The 20403-nt window shown below is 44.8% G+C and overlaps 1 protein-coding gene across 2 annotated transcripts in view; it reads right to left on the reverse strand.

The window, feature by feature from the left end:
- LOC139418512 (sodium/calcium exchanger 1-like) overlaps window positions 1–20403 on the reverse strand; it is a 53157-nt gene that overhangs the window by 15042 nt on the left and 17712 nt on the right. For both annotated transcript variants that reach the window (XM_071168036.1, XM_071168037.1), the window contains 2 exons: window positions 11445–12857; window positions 10707–11224 (listed from right to left, as the gene is read on the reverse strand). In XM_071168036.1, coding sequence (XP_071024137.1) covers window positions 10707–11224; window positions 11445–12782 — 1856 coding nt within the window. In that variant the 5' untranslated portion in view covers window positions 12783–12857. The remainder of the gene's footprint in view (window positions 1–10706; window positions 11225–11444; window positions 12858–20403) is intronic.

Below are 20403 nucleotides of genomic sequence, written 5' to 3' on the forward strand. Positions count from 1 at the left end.
AGGGAGGACAGTAGCAGGAGACACTATGAGCTGAACATAACAGTATGTCAGTGGAAGAGAGGACAGTAGCAGGAGACACTATGAGCTGAACATAACAGTCAGTGGAAGAGAGGACAGTAGCAGGAGACACTATGAGCTGAACATAACAGTCAGTGGAAGAGAGGACAGTAGCAGGAGACACTATGAGCGGAACATAACAGTCAGTGGAAGAGAGGACAGTAGCAGGAGACACTATGAGCTGAACATAACAGTATGTCAGTGAAAGAGAGGACAGTAACAGGAGACACTATGAGCTGAACATAACAGTCAGTGGAAGAGAGGACAGTAGCAGGAGACACTATGAGCTGAACATAACAGTATGTCAGTGGAAGAGAGGACAGTAACAGGAGACACTATGAGCTGAACATAACAGTCAGTGAAAGGGCCGACAGTAGCAGACCCAACTGTGGTTTGTGACTATCATGATTTCCCATTGTAGCCAAGTTAGTTGCAGTAATTCCGTTACAGATTTTTTGAATAATTACCAAATAGGTAATGGAATTATGAGTTTTAATCACGTATTAATTCCTAAACAAAATTGATATCAGTAAAATCACTATAACGAATTGGTAAGTCTACCATTACCTCTTACTTCTGTGAACAGTCATTATCCTCCTCCTCATGAGCAAAAGAAATTTGAAAATATGTTTTTATTTTTTATAATTTTGTTGGTTTTTGGTAACGGAATTACAAGGCACACAGTGTTTCTTAAAGTTACAGAAGGTAAACAATTTCTCCAAAACTAAATATAAAAGTGTTGACATTAGTTGTCAGGGGACTTTACTACAACATGATTGTGTTTGATGTATTTTTTATCCCTTCTAAGACTTTTTCTGCTAGATGTTTTCTAAGACCCATTTTTATCCAGAAATCAAAGCCTTTAATTATTCCTCATTTTTAAGATGGAAAATATAGACCCTTAGCTTTCATCTGACACCCAATTTGATATGCTCCTACGAACTTCACGTTTTCTATAGAAATGCCCTAAAACACCAGAGCAAGGATTGGGTGGGATCACAACATTTGTTGAATAGACATTTCCAAATATTCAATACATTATAGTTGACTGTGTGAGTGGGGGGCTTAAATTACTTGGGGCCCTCCAGCTTTGCGGGGGTTGCAGATGGCCTCCAGTACGCCAGTCAATAGGAGGGGAATTCACCAAAAAGGATTTATAGACTGACTAGTGTGCCTTTCTCTTTCTCTAAAATATCAGGCAAACATAAATGTGTTGAGTAAAACCGCCTGCTGTGCCAAAGGTGAGCCTGTACAAGCACCGTCAAATGACGATGTTTCATGCGCAACTGTGAGAGAAGTGTACGAAACACAAATTCAGGGGGTTGGCATGGCAACAGGTAGCAATAATGTATGTTCTGTTAAAAAGTCACGGCCTTCTGTAAGATAGCTCTAGTCTGAGCGTGGAAGAGGTAGAGGCTCTTCGTGTTTCTGTTGTAAACCATCTCATATATATTAGTGGTATTGTAATTATATGAGTGCTTTGAAAGACACCATGCCAAAGACTGATGACAAACAACAAGCATTTTGGGGTGAGACCGATCAAAACTGACCTTGTTTTTTCACCTTCACATTTATGCTGGAGGAATCCTTCTCTCATTGTGTCTGTGGATTTGTGTCCCTGAGGGGTTGCTAGTGACAAGCTGCAGTACGGGTTCACCTGCAGCTCTGGGTCATCGTTCTACCACGGCATCTATGTTCCTGACTCAATGTGCTTCTGGGTGGCTGATGAAAAGGAGCTGGCGAATCCCTGAGGACTGGCGATTAGAGAGAATGAAAGAAACGCTGGCCCTCTTTATGTCTACTGTCTTGTTCCCCCTCTTCTTCTTCACCTCGTTCTTCTGCAATACCCTGCATGTCTATTAACAATTCTTCTTTGTTCACCACTCATCAACTATTGATTCCAGCTGCTTCCTTCTTCCCAGTTTAGAGCCTTTTCTCTGGCTCAAGCTGCTTCCCTCTTCCCAGATTAGAGCCTTTTCTCTGGCTCAAACTGCTTCCTTCTTCCCAGATTAGAGCCTTTTCTCTGGCTCAAACTGCTTCCTTCTTCCCAGATTAGAGCCTTTTCTCTGGCTCAAACTGCTTCCCTCTTCCCAGATTAGAGCCTTTTCTCTGGCTCAAGCTGCGTGAGCTTGTTGTTGTCGCATAACTACTGGATGGCTTCTCTAAAGAAGCCCAACTGACTTGTGATGTGCCTCCGTGTCTCTGTGAAATATTCTTCTTGGTTATTTTGCTTCTATTGCATTAACGTAGAGTTAGTGACGCCTCACATCTGGGTTTATACTGAAGTAATGCGGCTTGAGACAGCGGTGAGGTCATTCTACTGCTTTGTGGGCCTGAGGCTAATGCATTGTAGGTGCAGGGCTGAAAAACATACCTCTCCCAGGAGGAGGCTGCTCTGGCACTGGGAGAGAGACTCTGGAGAAAGTGTATATTAGGCAATACATTACATTTCTTTTTTTTATCTCTGTACTTCTCCATTACTAAAATTAATTTAGTATTCTTGCATAGCCCAGTATGAACGGCGCTTGTTCCCAATAGGCCGGCAATTTTGTCTGTGTCAGCCATTCTCAATGGCCAATGTAACGTGTGTGCTGGGAGTCGGGAAGCAAGTTCAGGGAGTGCATATTTTAATAAACAAAGGAACAAAACAATAAAAATGAACAATGCACAGACAGGAAACTGAAACAGAAACAATGACCCCTGGGGAAGGAACCAAAGGAAGTGACATACAGTTGAAGTCAGAAGTTTACATACACCTTAAGAAGTCAGAAGTTTACATACACCTTAACCAAATACATTTAAACTCAGTTTTTCACAATTCCTGACATTTAATCCTAGTAAAAATTCCCTGTCTTAGGTCAGTTAGGATCACCACTTTATTTTAAGAATGTGAAATGTTAGAATAATGGTAGAGAGAATTATTTATTTCAGCTTTTATGTCTTTCATCACATTCCCACTGGGTCAGAAGATTACATACACTCAATTAGTATTTAGTAGCATTGCCCTTAAATTGTTTACCTTGGGTCAAACGTTTCTGATAGCCATCCACAAGCTTCCCACAATAAGTTGGGTGAATTTTGGCCCATTCCTCCTGACAGAGCTGGTGTAACCGAGTCAGGTTTGTAGGCCTCCTTGCTCGCACACGCTGTTTCAGTTCTGACCACAAATTGTCTATAGGATTGAGGTCAGGGCTTTGTGATGGCCACTTCAATACCTTGACTTTGTTGTCCTTAAGCCATTGCGCCACAACTTTGGAAGTATGCTTGGGGTCATTGTCCATTTGGAAGACCCATTTGCGACCAAGCTTTAACTTCCTGACTGATGTCTTGAGATGTTGCTTCATTTCTCCAAAAAGTACGATCTTTGTCCCCATGTGCAGTTGCAAACCGTAGTCTGGATTTTTTATGGCGGTTTTGGAGCAGTGGCTTCTTCCTTGCTGAGCGGCCTTTCAGGTTATGTCGATATAGGACTCGTTTTACTGTGGACATAGACACTTTTGTACCGGTTTCCTCCAGCATCTTCACAAGGTCCTTTGCTGTTGTTCTGGGATTGATTTGCACTTTTCGCACCATAGCACGTTCATCTCTACGAGACAGAACGCGTCTCCTTCCTGAGCGGTATGGCGGCTGCTTGGTCCCATGGTGTTTATACTTGCGTACTATTGTTTGTACAGATGAACGTGGTACCTTCAGGCATTTGGAAATTGCACCCAAGGATGAACCCGACTTGTGGAGGTCTACAATATTTTTTCTGAGGTTTTGGCTGATTTCTTTTGATTTTCCCATGATGTCAAGCAAAGACGCACTGAGTTTGAAGGTAGGCCTTGAAATACATCCACGGGTACAACTCCAATTGACTCAAATTTTGTCAATTAGCCTATCAGAAGTTTCTAAAGCCATGACATCATTTTCTGGAATTTCCCAAGCTGTTTAAAGGCACAGTCAACTTAGTGTATGTAAACTTCTGACCCACTGGAATTGTGATACAGTGAATTATAAGTGAAATAATCTGTTTGTAAACAATTGTTGGAAAAATGACTTGTGTCATGCACAAAGTAGATGACCTAACTGACTTGCCAAAACTATAGTTTGTTAACAAGAAATTTGTGGAGTGGTTGAAAAACAAGTTTTAATGACTCCAACCTAAGTGTATGTAAACTTCCGACTTCAACCGTATATAGGGCAGGTAATCAAGGAGGTGATGGAGTCCAGGAGAATCTGATGACGCGAAGGTGCGCGTATTGATGGTGATAGGTGTGCGCCATAACGAGCAGTCTGGTGACCTAGAGGCCGGAGAGGTAGCACATGTGACAGTACACCCTCGCCAACCAAAATTACAATTCCGGGGATCAGGAGCAGACCGGTCACCTCTGCTGAGGTGCGGGAAACCTGTCAGTCTGGCTGAGACGCGGGAACATGGCGACCTAGAGCGCCAGAGAGAGAGCATTCGTGACGGTACTCCCTCCCCAGCGCGTTCGGCTCCAGCTGCCGGACGCAAACCAAAGGGATGTGAAACATTTAATAAACAAATGAACAAAACAATAAAAACGCACAGACAGGAAACTAAAACAGATACAATGAGGCCTGAGGAAGAAACCAAAGGGAGTGACATACATAGGACAGGTAATCAAGGAGGTGATGGAGTCCAGGTGAGTCTGATGACGAGCAGGCGCACGTAACGATGGTGGTAGGCGTGCGCCATAACGAGCAGCCCGGTGACATAGAGGCCGGAGAGGGCGCACATGTGACAGCCAAGATGAATGACAACTCTCTACGGTCTCTTCTTTCTCTGGAAACATCTTTCCTCTATATTCTCTCCCACATTGTCTGTCTGGTTTGTCTGATACGAATGGAGTAAATACAATTGCTTTTCTTCCAATAAACTACTATTTATATATACCTAAACCACTCTAAAATGTTAAAGTCATACATCATAAGCCCTGTTTTATCGATACTTCTTTATTTTTCATAGAGTAAGCCAGAAGGATAAAGCAAGCAAGAAGGAGCTGCTGAGGCGGAGAGAATGCATCTCACGAAAGAGATGAGAAGAGGGCTTTGGGGAACAACTCTGAAGCAGAGCCTCCTCATCATAATTACTGAGAGAGAGAGAGAGAGAGAGAGAGAGAGAGAGAGACGGAGAGAGAGAGAGAGAGAGAGAGAGAGAGAGAGAGAGAGAGAGAGAGAGAGAGAGAGAGAGAAGAGAGAGAGAGAGAGAGAGAGACAGAGAGAGAGACAGAGAGAGAGAGAGAGAGAGAGAGAGAGAGAGAGAGAGAGAGAGAGAGAGAGAGAGAGAGAGAGAGAGAGAGAGAGAGAGAGAGAGAAAGAGACAGAGAGAGAGACAGAGAGAGAGAAAGAGACAGAGAGAGACAGAGAGAGAGAGAGAGAGAGAGAGAGAGAGACACAGAGAGAGAGAGAGACAGAGAGAGAGAGAGAGAGAGAGAGAGAGAGAGAGAGAGACAGAGAGAGAGAGAGACAGAGATACAGAGAGAGACAGAGAGAGACAGAAAGAGAGAAGAAAGAGAGATCTGAGCTATGATATAATTTTTCCAAATGTTCACAGTTCTCTTCCCTGGCATAGGAATCATACACCTCTGTAGTCCCTAATTGTTTAACTTATACTGTGGGGGTGAGTGGCTGGGGGAGACTGAGCGAGAGACGAGTAGCGAGCGAGGGAGAGAAAGAGATAGAAAGGCTAAACAAAAGGTGATAGTGTTAATGGCTAATCCAGCACGCAGGGCGCTATCTCTCCATATATCATCAGCCTGTCTTCTCTGTTCCCACAGTGAAATACTTCTCTAATCATATACATCTGATGCTAAACTATAAATGCTCTACTCAGTGAATCTGAGGGGGTGATAAAGACAGAAGTATACAGTATATAGAGAGAGAGACATGTAGAAAGACATGTAATCTGTTGAGTTAAAGTAAGCTCAGTGAAAGTGATGTTGAGTTAAAGTAAGCTCAGTGAAAGTGATGTTGAGTTAAAGTAAGCTCAGTGAAAGTGATGTTGAGTTAGAGTAAGCTCAGTGAAAGTGATGTTGAGACAGTGTAAGCTCAGTGAAAGTGATGTTGAGTTAAAGTAAGCTCAGTGAAAGTGATGTTGAGTTAAAGTAAGCTCAGTGAAAGTGATGTTTAGTTAGAGTAAGCTCAGTGAAAGGGATGTTTAGTTAGAGTAAGCTCAGTGAAAGTGATGTTGAGTTAGAGTAAGCTCAGAGAAAGTGATGTTGAGATAGAGTAAGCTCAGAGAAAGTGATGTTGAGATAGAGTAAGCTCAGTGAAGATTATCTGTGTGATTTCCCCTGTAACATTGCAGCTCAATGCCAAACTGATTTAGTGGCAACAACACACAGACCTCTCTTTGACCACAGTTGAAAGACCTACAGTACATAGTTCTGTAAATGCAGTTGTGTTCATGAGTCCCAACAGCAGACAGCAGATACTGCTGATAGTATTGTGGTAGCAGCATAGCCATGGTAGATTAGCAGCAATCACCATGGCACAGTAGCATGGTAACGGTAGCTTTGGCAGCACGAATCTGTGACAGAGATGAAGTCCCTAGTCCCTACTTACAAGCTCCCATGAACTGCGACAGAGCATCCAACGTTGTGCTTGATATCCACGCCACATGTTTGTGTACGCAGTTTTAATGGCCACAGGGGGGAACGTAAATAAACCAGAAAGAAATAACTGGGGTTTGAAATGTGCTGTAGACGGGGGAAGTTCCGTTTTATGCAGCAAAACATAGTCGCAGTGTGGAACACTGCCACCACCTTACTGCTGCACTGGCAATATTTCCACTGGTGTGTGTGGTAACAGGGTTTTTGTGTGTAAATGTGTGTTGTTTAAGTGATACCTGGCTGTGTTGTTTCACATTACGTTCACTGGCGTACAAAAGGCATGGAAGCACCCAGTCAGAGCCAGACACACAGTAAATGGGTCTGAATATGTAAATGTGTGTCTGCTGTGCTGTACTCTATTGTAGGTCTCAGTGGGAGCCCATGTGTTTGCATCAGCCGTCCACACTCCCCTGTACTCTCACATTAAGTCTGTTTCTCTCTCTTCCTCCATCTCCCTAACGATATGTGGGCGGCTGTCTATTTGTGTCCACACACAAAGAACACAAGCTTGGACACACACAGGCAGTGGTTTGGCGAGCGAAGGGGGGGGGGGGGAGAGGCTTTTACCGAAAAGTCAGTGAGACGTCACACACACCCTCTGTGTAATGACTGAGCAGAGCATGCCAACATTTTCTCCTCAAATAAATGCGCGAGAAAAAAAAAAGAGCAGGACAAAGACAGGCAGAGATACAGACCCACATCAGATTTCTCCACACGGCGCTGAAGGCTGAAGTGATTGAGTGAGGCATGGAGCAGCTGCTACGGTGTGTCATAGAGGACCCTGGAGGGCTGGGGGGGAGGTAGTGGGTGAGGAAGTGGGGGGCGAGGGTCATCAAACACTGCCTGCTAAGTCTAGCCAGGTCCAGTCCTCATTAACCACAGAGACACAGGGGTGCAGGGAGACGGAGACAGATAGTCCATGGTAACTCAGATACTGTATATTTATTGTTATGCATTTGCTTCCTGCTCCACTTGCACAGGAGGCTGTGAAATTGGACACACCCTTTAACATCTCGCCATAAGCCCAAAACATTCACAATGTAAATACAAGGAAAATAAAACAGATGAATCAATCAAAATGGTCTGACACCTCTTCCTGATTTGTGACATCCGATACATCGCCAATGTAATGACACGTTTGGTTTTGGCAGAGGTATCGAGTTGATCATCACTGCAGCTGCACCTGATGGCGTAGGGATTAGAGGCGATTAGGTTTCAGTGCTTTGGCAAAAGACAGCGTGTGATCTGAGCCGCCGTTTGATCTAGGCTGTGAGAGTGAGCAAACGGATGAAAACAAAATCAAACAGACTGCAAATACTAATCAAAGCTGTCACTATCATGGGGGGGGGGGGGAATTCCCCAGTCAATCTGTAATTCCCTTCATTAAGAAAAGTAATACAAGTGTCTTTATTCGAGGTGGCAGAATATTACCTGTTTCTTTTCAGATGTCCCCTCCCTCTGGTGAGATAATATCATCCGTCCAATTAACACAATGCGGTGTGTACGAACGAGTGTGTGTACTTGCGGTACTGAATAGGTATATTCATGCGTGAGAGTGTATACAGTATCAGTCTTTTGGCTGAATCCAGGGTAGAGGATTTGGTTAACACATCAAAAAGACCAGCTATAATGAGGGAATATGATTATGTGGATTAGGATTTGAATGTATTAAACACTATAGCTGCAGTATCTGTGGATTTTCCCCATACTGTGAGTGTCCTAACTCATTTATGTAGCTAGGTAACAGAGTGTAATTGCTATTCCAAATGACTGCCAGACAAGAGGCATGGGGAGATATGAGGCAGTACAGAATAAGAAATAAGGACAGGGAACAGAGGAACAGAGAAAGATGAGAAGAGAGAAATAAACCTTTGACATCTACTGTGAAAACTCTATGCTTTTCACCTCTCCTAAAGATCTGTATTACTTAAATAGAACAAAACCGGTGTGTTCTTTCAATATCTTCAAAGTGTGCCCATAAGTTCAGAGCTTCTGGTTCACTCTGGTGAATTTCAAACAGACTAATTTGCATTCAAAGCACTACTAACCCCTGACCCTGCCACTGTGGAGAGTGTGTGTGTGTGTGTGTGTGTGTGTGTGTGTGTGTGTGTGTGTGTGTGTGTGTGTGTGTGTGTGTGTGTGTGTGTGTGTGTGTGTGTGTGTGTGTGTGTGTGTGTGTGTGTGTGTGTATCAGAATGCTCAGGTGGTTATCGATCCAGTAGTTAGTGTAGCCGTAGAGCCAGAGTAGTGAGGAATATGGCTGTATTGATCCCCCATGTAGAATCTGTCTCTCTCTCTCCCAGCCGTTAGATCTCTGCTTATATAACTGTCCCCCTCCCCGTTTCCTTTCCTTTTTCATGGGATTGTTTTATGCTTGTTTTCCCTCTCCAACCTCCAATAGGAGAAGAGCAGACACACTCATCCACAAAACTAGGGAATGTGACATCTCTCTGTATTTGTTTTCTAGGATCGGAGGTTTGTCTGTATAAATCCCGGTGCATCGATTGGAGCTCAGAACTGCAGGGCAAACACACATTATACTTCATGCTTCAATTTTAAACTCATTCATCCTGGCTCCTCGTTAGTTTGCCTGTTAAAGTTGGCGTACTCTCTCTCCCTCTCCCTCCCTCACTCACTCACTCACTCACTCACTCACTCACTCACACACACACACACACACACTCACACACTCACACACACACACACACACACACACACACACACACACACACACACACACACACACACACACACACACACACAAAGCCCCCTGGACTCGTGCTGGCTGGTGCCAGGCCACTTGAGTTGTGACTGTCCAGGGAGAGACAGTTAGAGTCTGTTACGCTGTTTAGAAGAGAGGGTTCATCTGTCTGGTCAGCAGAAAACACTGACAGATAGCTGCGCTAGCACACACAAACACATACACACAATAATGTCAATTCTCACTTACTGTACTACACAAAATCTGCATTCGAATGCAGAAACGTATACTCCTGCCCACTCAGCTACTCGACCAACCCACACACACACACACACACACACACACACACACACACCTCAGAAGAATAGACAACACATGCACCTGTCCTTCCACCCACCCATCTAACACACGTATACGCACTCCACTTTTTTCCAGCCATGATTACCATCGCTTTTCTCGTCACACATTCCATGAAGCACCCGCCCACACACCACTCTCTGAGCTCTCTTCCTCATCAGTCAGCCAACCCTGCCTACAGTGAGAGATGAATGCTAAAACACACTGCTTTGCACTCTCATCCTCTCTCTAACTCTCCTTCCGCCCTCTTACCTGCCTCTCTACCTCGAAATCTATCTAATTTTTCTCTAGTCTAAATGATCACTCAAATCATCACCATCACACAAACCCTTTTCATTTTCTAAAGCCACTGCCCTTCCTTCAATCAGTCCACTATTCTTTATTTTACATCATTTACATATTTGACGACACCTTTTTCAGCAATATTCATTTAGTTTATTTTTATGGCCTCTCTTTCATTTCACTATATTGCCTTCTCTATGAAAATGGCGAAATCCCAAATGCCACACATTGCCTATCCATTACAATGAATGAACTCCCATAGAAACGGCAGTGTTCTAATATAGCTACATGTTTTCTTCCCTTTCATCACTACCCATTCCTCTCTCTCTCTGTCCCCCACACCGCAGCCCCACTGACAGATCTCCTGCTGCTCTACGGCTCTCTCCTCTTCCTCTCCAATTCTGCTAAAAATGCTATACTCCTCAAAACTCAACTCTGGACCCAGAAGCCAGTTTCACAAATGTTTTCATTGTTCCCCTCCAATCAGGGACTGATTTAGACCTGGTACACCAGGTGGGTGCAATTAATGATCAGGTAGAACAGAAAACCAGCAGGCTCTGGTCCTCTTGGGTAAGAGTGGAATACCCCATGTTCTATACCATACAAATTTGCCATCTAATATCATACTGTAACGCAACACACGAGCCATCAGCAGCAGAGCAGCGAACACGACAGGAAGTGGTGTTACTCACATGGTCTCGTCGTTCTGGAACTCCAGTTTCCCAGCCACCTCCTCGTAGTCCTCCCCAGCCTTGGCGGTGCCCTCCAGGGTGTGGTAGGGGATGGCCACTTTACCCCTGGCCCCGGACATCCGGTGCACCTTTACCTGCATGGTGCCCACGCTCTCGCTCACCCTCATAGACTCTACTTCAAACGTGAAGATGCCTGCGTGGTCGTCGTCATAGATGGTTACCGTGGCAGTGTGGGCGTTGCCCAGGGCGGCCTTGGGGGATACGTGGGGGGAGAGGTTCCTCATACTGCTGGTGGTGGTGATGGTGCTGGGCTCCAGGATGGCCACCTCGGCACGGTGGACAATGCGAGGGTTGCTGAGGTGCACGTAGAAGTGCTCGTCCTCTTCAAAGATGTCATCATCAATAACCCCCACAGTCAGCTCCTTCAGTGTCTCACCAGGTTTGAAGACCAGCGTGCCCTCAGCAAATTCATAGTCTGAGCCGGCGTTGGCCGTTCCGTCCTCTGTCCGGTAGTCCACCTGAGGTGACCCAGGAACAAAACCAACTCAATGACGATTAAATTAATTCACTAGACAGGAGTAATTACTGGAGAAAATGGCCCCCTGGCTCGACCCTTATCTCATCTAAAAACCTTTCCCATTATTACATTTAGCTTGAGTGATTTTCAACATAATAATCTTTCCATTATACAGTACAATAAATTACAAAGACAAATATAAGTAGCTTGTCCCCACTGACCTTGACTGTGCAGCCGCTTTCGCCCCCATGGCGCCCAACAGACAGCTTGAGCGAGCTACAGTTCTCGAAGCACTGGTAGTGGGAGGGTTCAAACTGCAGGTAGATGGTGTGTGGGTCCTCCTCCTGTCCGCTGGCCTCATGGCAGCTCACCACCTTCCTGGCCTGGTCGGCAGCATGCTTCTTCAGGATGTTCCCAGCACCGATCATCATGCGTGTGGCCTGGATGCGGTAGAAGGCCCTGCTCTTCTGCTGCTGGACCAGAACCTGGTAGTTGGCCATCTCAATCAGCTGCTCTGTGTCCTTCTCTGGGTGCCTCTGTTTCAGCTCCTTCAGGGTGCGGGCCATGTCCCTCCGAGCCTCATCCTCTTCTGAGTTCAGCCCTCCACCCTCCTCCACCCCCTCCAGCATGTGGTCCAGCACATCCTTGGGGTGGGGGTGGGAGTTGCCCCCCTGGCCGTCCATCTCCACATCCATCTTGGTGAACATGCTGTCCCCCTCTGTCTCGATGATGATGCCGCGGGCCTTGTCGACACGGTAACGCTTGTGGATGTACTTGTAGAAGAGCAGGCGTCGGTCCGCGACCCAGGCCTGAACCACACAGATGGGGAAGAACATGAAGGTAAGTACGGCCTCCCACACCTCCACCTCCCCCGGGGAGATGACAGCCAGGATCAGGTAGAGCCAGATGTAGGCGAAGATGCTCCAGGTTGCCGTGACGAAGAACACCCTCAGGTGCTTGATCCTGCGTGTCTCGTTCTCTGGCACCACGTGCACACAGAGGGCAATGATGACGAACATGTTGAATGCTGCGCTGCCCACGATGGTGCTGGGGCCCAGGGAGCCTGCCTCAAATGAGTGGCCACACACCTCGATGACAGACAGCAGGATCTCTGGGGCAGACGAGCCTAGGGCCATCAAGGTCAGGTTGGATACGGTCTCATTCCAGATGCGTACAGTGGCTGTGGTGGTCTCTCCGTTGGGCTTCTTGATGGTGATCTCTTTCTCCTGAGAGGTGATGACCTCAATAGAAGACATGAAGCGGTCAGCAATGATGGACATGCCCAGGAACATGTAGATGAGGGCCACAAAGTAGACGATGGCCCGTGCCACCTTGTCGCCCACTGACGGGTTCTGAGGGTTCCACATGGGCAGGACCACGCCCTCAGAGCAGGGGTCTCCATCAGAGCAGTTGCTGGGTGGGCTGCTGAGTGCTGCATGGTCTGAGCCAGCCTGGGAGAGGTGGGTAAGCCCCAGGAGGAAGAGGAGGAAGAGGGAGGTGGAGAGGCTGGAGGAGGTAGAGGAGAGTTGGGCAAGGCTCAGAATGTGGGTGTGTAACATGCCGGCGTCTGGACATTCGAGTCAGCTGGCTCCAGAGATCAATCCACCTCACGTCTAACGTCTCAACAGACACCTCTGGAAGACACAAGGGAAGAAGTGTAGTGACTTACAGACAACACTAGCGCAAACACAATATTGATCATTAGTATTACATGGATTACGAACAGAAAAACAGCCCCGTCGCAAAAATCGACATCTTAATTCCAGACAAACTAAACACCTTCTTTGCCCGACAATACAATGCCACCGACACGGCCCGCTACCAACGACTGTGGGCTCTCCTTCTCTGTGGCCAATGTGAGTAAAACATTTAAACGTGTTAACCCTCGCAAGGCTGCCAGCCCAGACGGCATCCCTAGCCGTGTCCTCAGAACATGCGAAGACCAGCTGGCTGGTGTGTTTACGGACATATTCAATCAATCCCTATCTCAGTCTGCTGTCCCCACATGCTTCAAGATGACCACAATTGTTCCTATTTCCAAGAAAGCAAATATAACTGAACTAAATGACTACTAGTAGCAGTCACTTCTGTCATCATGAAGTGCTTTGAGAGACTAGTCAAGGATCATATCACCTCTACCTTACCTGCCACCCTAGACCCACTCCAATTTGCTTACTGCCCCAATAGATCCACAGACGATGCAATCGCCATCACACTGCCCTATCCCATTTGGACAAGAGGAATGTAAGAATGCTGTTCATTGACTACAGCTCAGCATTCAACACCATAGTACCCTCCAAACTCATCATTAAGCTTGAGACCCTGGGTCTCGACCCCGCCCTGTGAAATTTGGTCCTGTACTTCCTGACGGGCCGCCCCCAGGTGGTGAAGATAGGAAACAACATCTCCACTCCGTTGATCCTCAACACTGGGGCCCCACAATGGTGCGTGCTCAGCCTCTCCTGTACTCCCTGTTCACCCACGACTGTGTGGCCATGCACGCCTCCAACTCAATCATCAAGTTTGCAGATGACACAACAGTGGTAGGCTTGATTACCATCAATTGACGAGAAGGCCTACAGGGAGGAGGTGAGGGCTCTCAGAGTGTGCTGTCAGGAAAATAACCTATCACTCAATGTCAGCAAAACAAAAGAGATGATTGTGTACCCCCCCCCCCCCCCCCCCTTATCTACATCGATGGGACAGCAGTGGAGAAGATGGAATGTTTTAAGTTCCTCTGTGTACAAATGACTGAAAAACTGAAATGGTCCACCCACACAGATAGTGTGGTGAAGAAGGCGCAGCAGCGCCTCTTCAACCTCAGGAGGCTGAAAAAATGTGGCTTGTCATCGAAAACCCTCACTAACTTTTACAGGTGCACAATTGAGAGCATCCTGTCGGGCTGTATCACCGCCTGGTACAGCAACTGCACCGCCCACAACCGCAGGGCTCTCCAGAGGGTGGAACGGTCTGCACAACACATCACCGGGGGCAAACTACCTGCCCTCCAGGACACCTACACCACCCGATGTCACAGGAAGGCCAAAAAGATAATCAAGGACAATAACCACCCTAGCCACTGCCTGTTCACCCCACTTCCATCCAGAAGGCAAGGTCAGTACAGATGCATCAAAGCTGGGACCGAGAGATTGAAAAACAACTTATCTCTCAAGGCCATCAGACTGTTAAATAGCCATCACTAGCACAGAGAGGCTACTGCCTACTTACAGACTTGATATCATTGGCCACTTAATAAATGGAACACTAGTCACTTTTATAATGCCACTTTAAGAATGTTTACATAGCTCGCATTACTCATCTCATATGTATATACTGTATCCTACACTATCTATTCTTATACTATCTATTGCATCTTAGCCGCTCTGTCACTGCTCTTCTATATATTTATATATTTATATATTCTTTTCCCATTCCTTTACTATATTGTGTGTATTAGGTTATGTTGTGGAATTGTTGATATTACCTGTTAGATACTGCTGCACGATCAGATCTAGAAGCATAAGTATTTCACTACACTCGCAATAACAGCTGCTAACCACATGTATATGACCAATACAATTTGATTTGATTTTGATTTAGTAGCTGCAGATCAGTGAAGGGTCTGCAATGCATCCCTGGTCCTGGAGCCACAGAGTAGTCCTTGTCTTTCCCTAAGGCTAGGTGTTCCAGTGGTCAATCAGAATGTGATGGGGGAGTTACAGTGATAGAGTTCATTACAACCCACATATCTGGTTAATCAATTTAAGCCTGGACGACAATTAAAACCAGCAGACCACGTAAGTAGCTCTCCAGAAGCCGAATTATCGATTTTTACAGATGAGCACCACCATTGTTTACCCACCTGAGTAATCTCCTATTTGCACTTACTGTAACCCTGTTTATGGTGTTATTGGTGGTATAAAAGCCATTACAGCTGCTGTTACAATAGCTGATGCTGTCAACTAGCACTTTATTCTCTGAATATCCTATCCAACAGCTCCTGGTTCACCCCTTCTCTGTGACTGACTACCCATTGTGCTGTATTGTCAATGTTAACTCTGTAATATACCGAGCACGGTGTTCTCTTTGAAATACACTTTTTGAAAACACTAACCCTTGTTCTTTTTAATGCCTCGGTCTATGGTGCTTAACAAATGTGTTAAACCGTGGCCCAGAGTCAGTGGTAACAATAACAGCGTAATGAGTAATGTTCACAGGAAGAGAAAGTGTTTTTTCTTTCTCATCCCTGAAAAGTCCTGGCTGAGGCGTGTTTTATATAAGAGCCTGTATCACGCGTGGATGACCAATGACGCCTCTGCTTCCTTAGCCTCTCTCTCTCTCTCTCTCCACAAACAGTACAGTACACTCACATCAGCAGCTCCTGTCCTTCCAAGCCGTACAGTGGTCCACAGCCTTTCACCTCCTAGTGCCAGCCTCCCCCATTCCCCACCTCTCCACGTGCACTCCCTCCTAACCAGTCACCCACCTCTTTCGATGATCACCCTAATCATAACCTTAACCCTATCCCTATCCCTAACCCTATCAGCAGCACTACAGGGCTGCTTTGTTTCCAAACAATGAGACCACCGACAGCTATTGTACCACCAATAACAACAGAAACAGCCTCTCTGGGTAAGTGGGCATATGGCCAAGGCGGTTTACACACTAAAGAGGAGATCACTCAAAGGCAGGTGAACAGACCAGCATCGCTGATCTGTGGAAAGGATCCAGCCCTGTATTCACAGAGTACTGCTGTTTTCATCAGCCTTCCTGTGCACTCCCTGGTACTTCCAACTACTTGGATTATAGTGTTTTTCCTTGCCTTCTATTCTTTACTTACCATGCAACATAGCCCACGTAGAGTGAGACTAGCTAGAGTTCACTAATGATTGACAGGTGAAAACATTCTGTGGACATGGCACATGCCACGACTGACTCCCGGGGTGGCAGGGTAGCCTAGTGGTTAGAGCACTGGGCTAGTAACTGGAAGGTTCAAATCCCTGAGCTGACAAGGTCTGTAAATCTGCCCCTGAACAGGCAGTTAACCCACTGTTCCTAGGCTGTCATTGAAAATAAGAATTTGTTCTTAACTGACTTGCCTAGTTAATAAAGGTTAAAAAAAAGGAGACAGGACAATAGGGAATAGTGATCTGAATAACAGTGAGCATCCCTATCCACAGTCACTAGCAGGGACAAGATCTCGGCGTGACATCTTAAGCCCCTTGGTTTATTGATTTGCACCCTTAACAAGGAAAGCATCCTCAAGCAAATGTGGCACACTGTCGAGGGGTCAAAGATGAAATTGTTGCATCTCAAAAACATTCAGACATTCAGAGCAAAGAGGAAAGAATTGTATAACATTACAAGATGCCAAGAAGAAGACGACTGCATGAATATTAGGTTAAGAGATTCAGAGCAGGCGCGGAACTGGACATCAGCTGTGTGTCTGGTAGAGGTTTAATCAGTAGTCCAGCCAGCCATCGTCTCTCTCTGCCTCCACTCAGAATTTGCCACGGTGACAGGCCAGAAACAACAAATAGAGTTTGAAACAACATGAGCACACCACACAAACCATAAATGTTGTGGTGCCATTTCTGATTTTTCTTGAGCAGAATATGCTCGTACAAATTGATTCAATTTCCCTCCATGTTAAACTGTGTCTAGACTGGGGTACCTCATTCCTTCAACTCAATTACTATCTGACATTTTTAGGATAACTGTGCAAAAGCAGTTTTATTGTTGTCACATAGACTTGCTGGCATACCCACAGATTTCAGTTAGCATTGATGCAAAGAGCTGTAGAAATAGCACAAAGGTAATTCAAACCCAATATATTTATTTGTCATTATTGTTTTGTATGAGTCTATGGAACACTGCAAAACCATACCAAACCACCTACATTAACAGATGTGTGATAGGGGGTTTAGGTTTGGGCACCAAAAGCAGTCAATACTGTATTGACACTGTATCCTCCCTCTGCCTCTTCAGTCCATCCAAGTCAATATTTAGCACACCTCCCCTCTGTCTTCATTTACCTCATGACAGCTATCCCCAGCAATGCTACACAGATCATGTAAATCATACAACACAGTAACTGATCGTTGATATACTCTTATGTTTGCAGTTTTCATAATGGCCCCCAGACCGGAAAATCGATTCAGTGCAAACATTCTAATACTGAGACTTACCACGAAGACGATCTCTTTAAGGTCAAGTATGGTAGCGGTCTCATTGACGTCAGCTAAAAATGTAATATAATAGCATTGTTATTTGTCCAGGTTAGATGGTGGGGCTGCTCACCGCCAGCAGATAGCAGGGGGAATGAGAGTGGAGCAGCATACTAATGAAGGAAGCATTAGAGAGAAGTTACAGAACACCTGCAGATCACCCCTGAGGTTCTTACACTAGAGAATCCACTGAGCACAAACTGGTTGAATCAACGTTGTTTCAATGTAATTAGTCAACGTATTGTGACGTGGAATCTACGTGGAAAATACATTGGATTTGAAAAAAAGCAATACATTTAAACTGTTTGTTTTAAGGGTGAATTTTCAACCACGGATTATGTCATCATGGTAGAAACATTTTAACATAGACAAACCTTAAAATATGTGCATTTGTACCTTTAAAACAACGTCCGATCTTCAACATTAAATCCACTATATCAGACAAAAAGCAATGAGCTGGGCAGCACCTCCTACTGGAGAACTGATCTAACTACAGCTTCCCTTTGGTCTCCCATCCAGGGTTTTAAACAAGCCCTGCTTAGCTATAATATTTGTCACTGACTATTACCAATGTGCTGTCGTGAGAATGATTGTTGAGAGATCTCCAATTAAAAATGAGATATATTCACTGTTGCTATCAAAAGCCATTCCAAAGGGTAGGTTTAACAGAGCAAATTATATGTGACCATACTTTATCACTCATATAACATGATTATATTTAGGCCTTCAACAATCAACAGCTATTGTTTCAATTCAACCCAGAATTCAACTAATACTAGACGAAACAATAGCCTAGGGTTTCAAGCTCTGGCTGATTAAAAAAGTAATGACATTTAGTGATATTGAATTGTGTTTGGTTGTCAAAACAACCAAATATCAACATTTGAAGGAGATGAAATCTTCTGCTTGGATAGTTCCATCTGTGCCACTGACTTAGTCTGGCTTTAATTCCAGTTTAGTGTTTTTAAATCCAGTTTAGTTTAGTTTATTAATTCGACCATTTTAAAAAACAAGCACACATAAAACCTAAAAGCCATACATGCACATTAATAAAATCATTGAGGATAACACACAATAAAGTCTGGGACTTATTTCCATTGTGTTCCTCTTGAGACAAGATGGCTATTACAAGATCGAACACAGTATGGCAGTGAAATAATAAAACAATAATATAAAAGAAGAACATCTATCTCATCATTCCAGTTACATCATAGGGGTTATTCATATTGGCACAGAAGACATCAAACATATTTTTAATTTATTTTAAAGCTGCCCAGAGAGGACATTGTTTTTATAGGCAGAGGCAACTCATTCCATTCTGAGGCTCCAGTATACAAGAAAGTACCTTTACTAGCATTACTCCTGAACCTGTATAAGCACACATCAGCAACACCTGATCTGGTGCTGTGATTGTGTGCATCCGTAACACGAGGAAAGTAATCACTTAAATATCTGGGTGCAGGACCATAAATACTCCTGTAAACCAAACCTAGTCTAATCTGGGACACCCTAGCCTCAACAGGCAGCCAGTTTAGTTCCTGAAAGCAGCTCCTGCCTATGTGAGTACGTGGACTCACCTTCAATACTACCCTGATCAACTTATTCTGGGCTATCTGGAGCTTCCCCTTCATAAGTTTAGATAAGCCCCCAAACCAGGAAATACTAGCATAGTCAAAATGGCATTGAATGAGGGCAGTAGCTAGCACTTTCATTGAGTCCTTATCAAGCAGCTTGGACTTTCTAGACAAAAACTTAATCCTAGCATTAACCTTCCCTAGCACCTTATTGGCCATGCTCACACCTCCCAAGATTCCATCAAGGATACATCCCAAGTAGCTAACAGAGGTTTTAGTAGTCAGCACCTCACCCCCTAACTCCACTCTGATTTCAGACAACCTACACAATTTAGGTCTGGATCCAAAAATAATAATAACAGTTTTCCCAAAGTGCAGATGTAACGGATGTGAAACGGCTACCTTAGTTAGCGGTGCGCGCTAAATAGTGTTTCAATCAGTGACGTCACTTGCTCTGAGACCTTGAAGTAGTGGTTCCCCTTGCTCTGCAAGGGCAGCGGCTTTTGTGGAGCGATGGGTAACGATGCTTCGTGGGTGACTGTTGTTGATGTGTGCAGAGGGTCCCTGGTTCGCGCCCGGGTATGGGCGAGGGGACGGTCTAAACTTATACTGTTACACAGAGATAGCTTATTATCTCCAAGCCATTTGCTAATGTTAGCAAGCTCTGTGCTAAGTATGCTCTCCAACATAGTTTTACTTTTGTGAGACACCAGAAGTGTAGAGTCATCCGCATAAAGACAACGACGGCAAGAACAAGCATCTTTCATATCATGAATATACAATAAAAACAGCAGAGGCCCAAGCACGCTCCCATGCGGAACGCCACAACTCATTAGTTCTGCCTGAGACAGTGAACCATTAACCTCTACTACTTGCTCCCTTCCTGATAAATAGGACTTTACCCAGCCTAGAGGCATACTGATTAACCCCAGTGCCTAAAGTTTGGAGATTAGGAGACAGTGGTTAACTGTATCAAAGGCCTTCTGTAGGTCAAGCAGTACCATTCCACACATATTTCCCTCATCAATCTCTTTCCTGATGAAGTCAGTCAAGTAAATTAGACATGAATCAGTGGAGTATGTTTTTCTAAAACCCAACTGAAAATCATACATTAGACCCTGTTTGTAAACATATTCATACATTTGCTCATGTACAATTCTCTCCAGGATCTTTGATGTTACACAGATTTGTAGTGTCTACAAATGAATTGATATGTTGGATTCAAGTCTCCATCTCAACCAAACATCAAAGTTAAAGAATAGGATAAAATCAAATCAAACTTAATCCACATTTAAAGTTTGATTTGATTTAACTTTGACGTTTGGTTGAGATGGAGACATGAATCCAGCATATCAATGATTCATTTGTTGACATCAGCT

This window comes from Oncorhynchus clarkii, chromosome 10, assembly GCF_045791955.1.
Source record: "Oncorhynchus clarkii lewisi isolate Uvic-CL-2024 chromosome 10, UVic_Ocla_1.0, whole genome shotgun sequence".
Classification (NCBI taxonomy): Eukaryota; Metazoa; Chordata; class Actinopteri; order Salmoniformes; family Salmonidae; genus Oncorhynchus; species Oncorhynchus clarkii.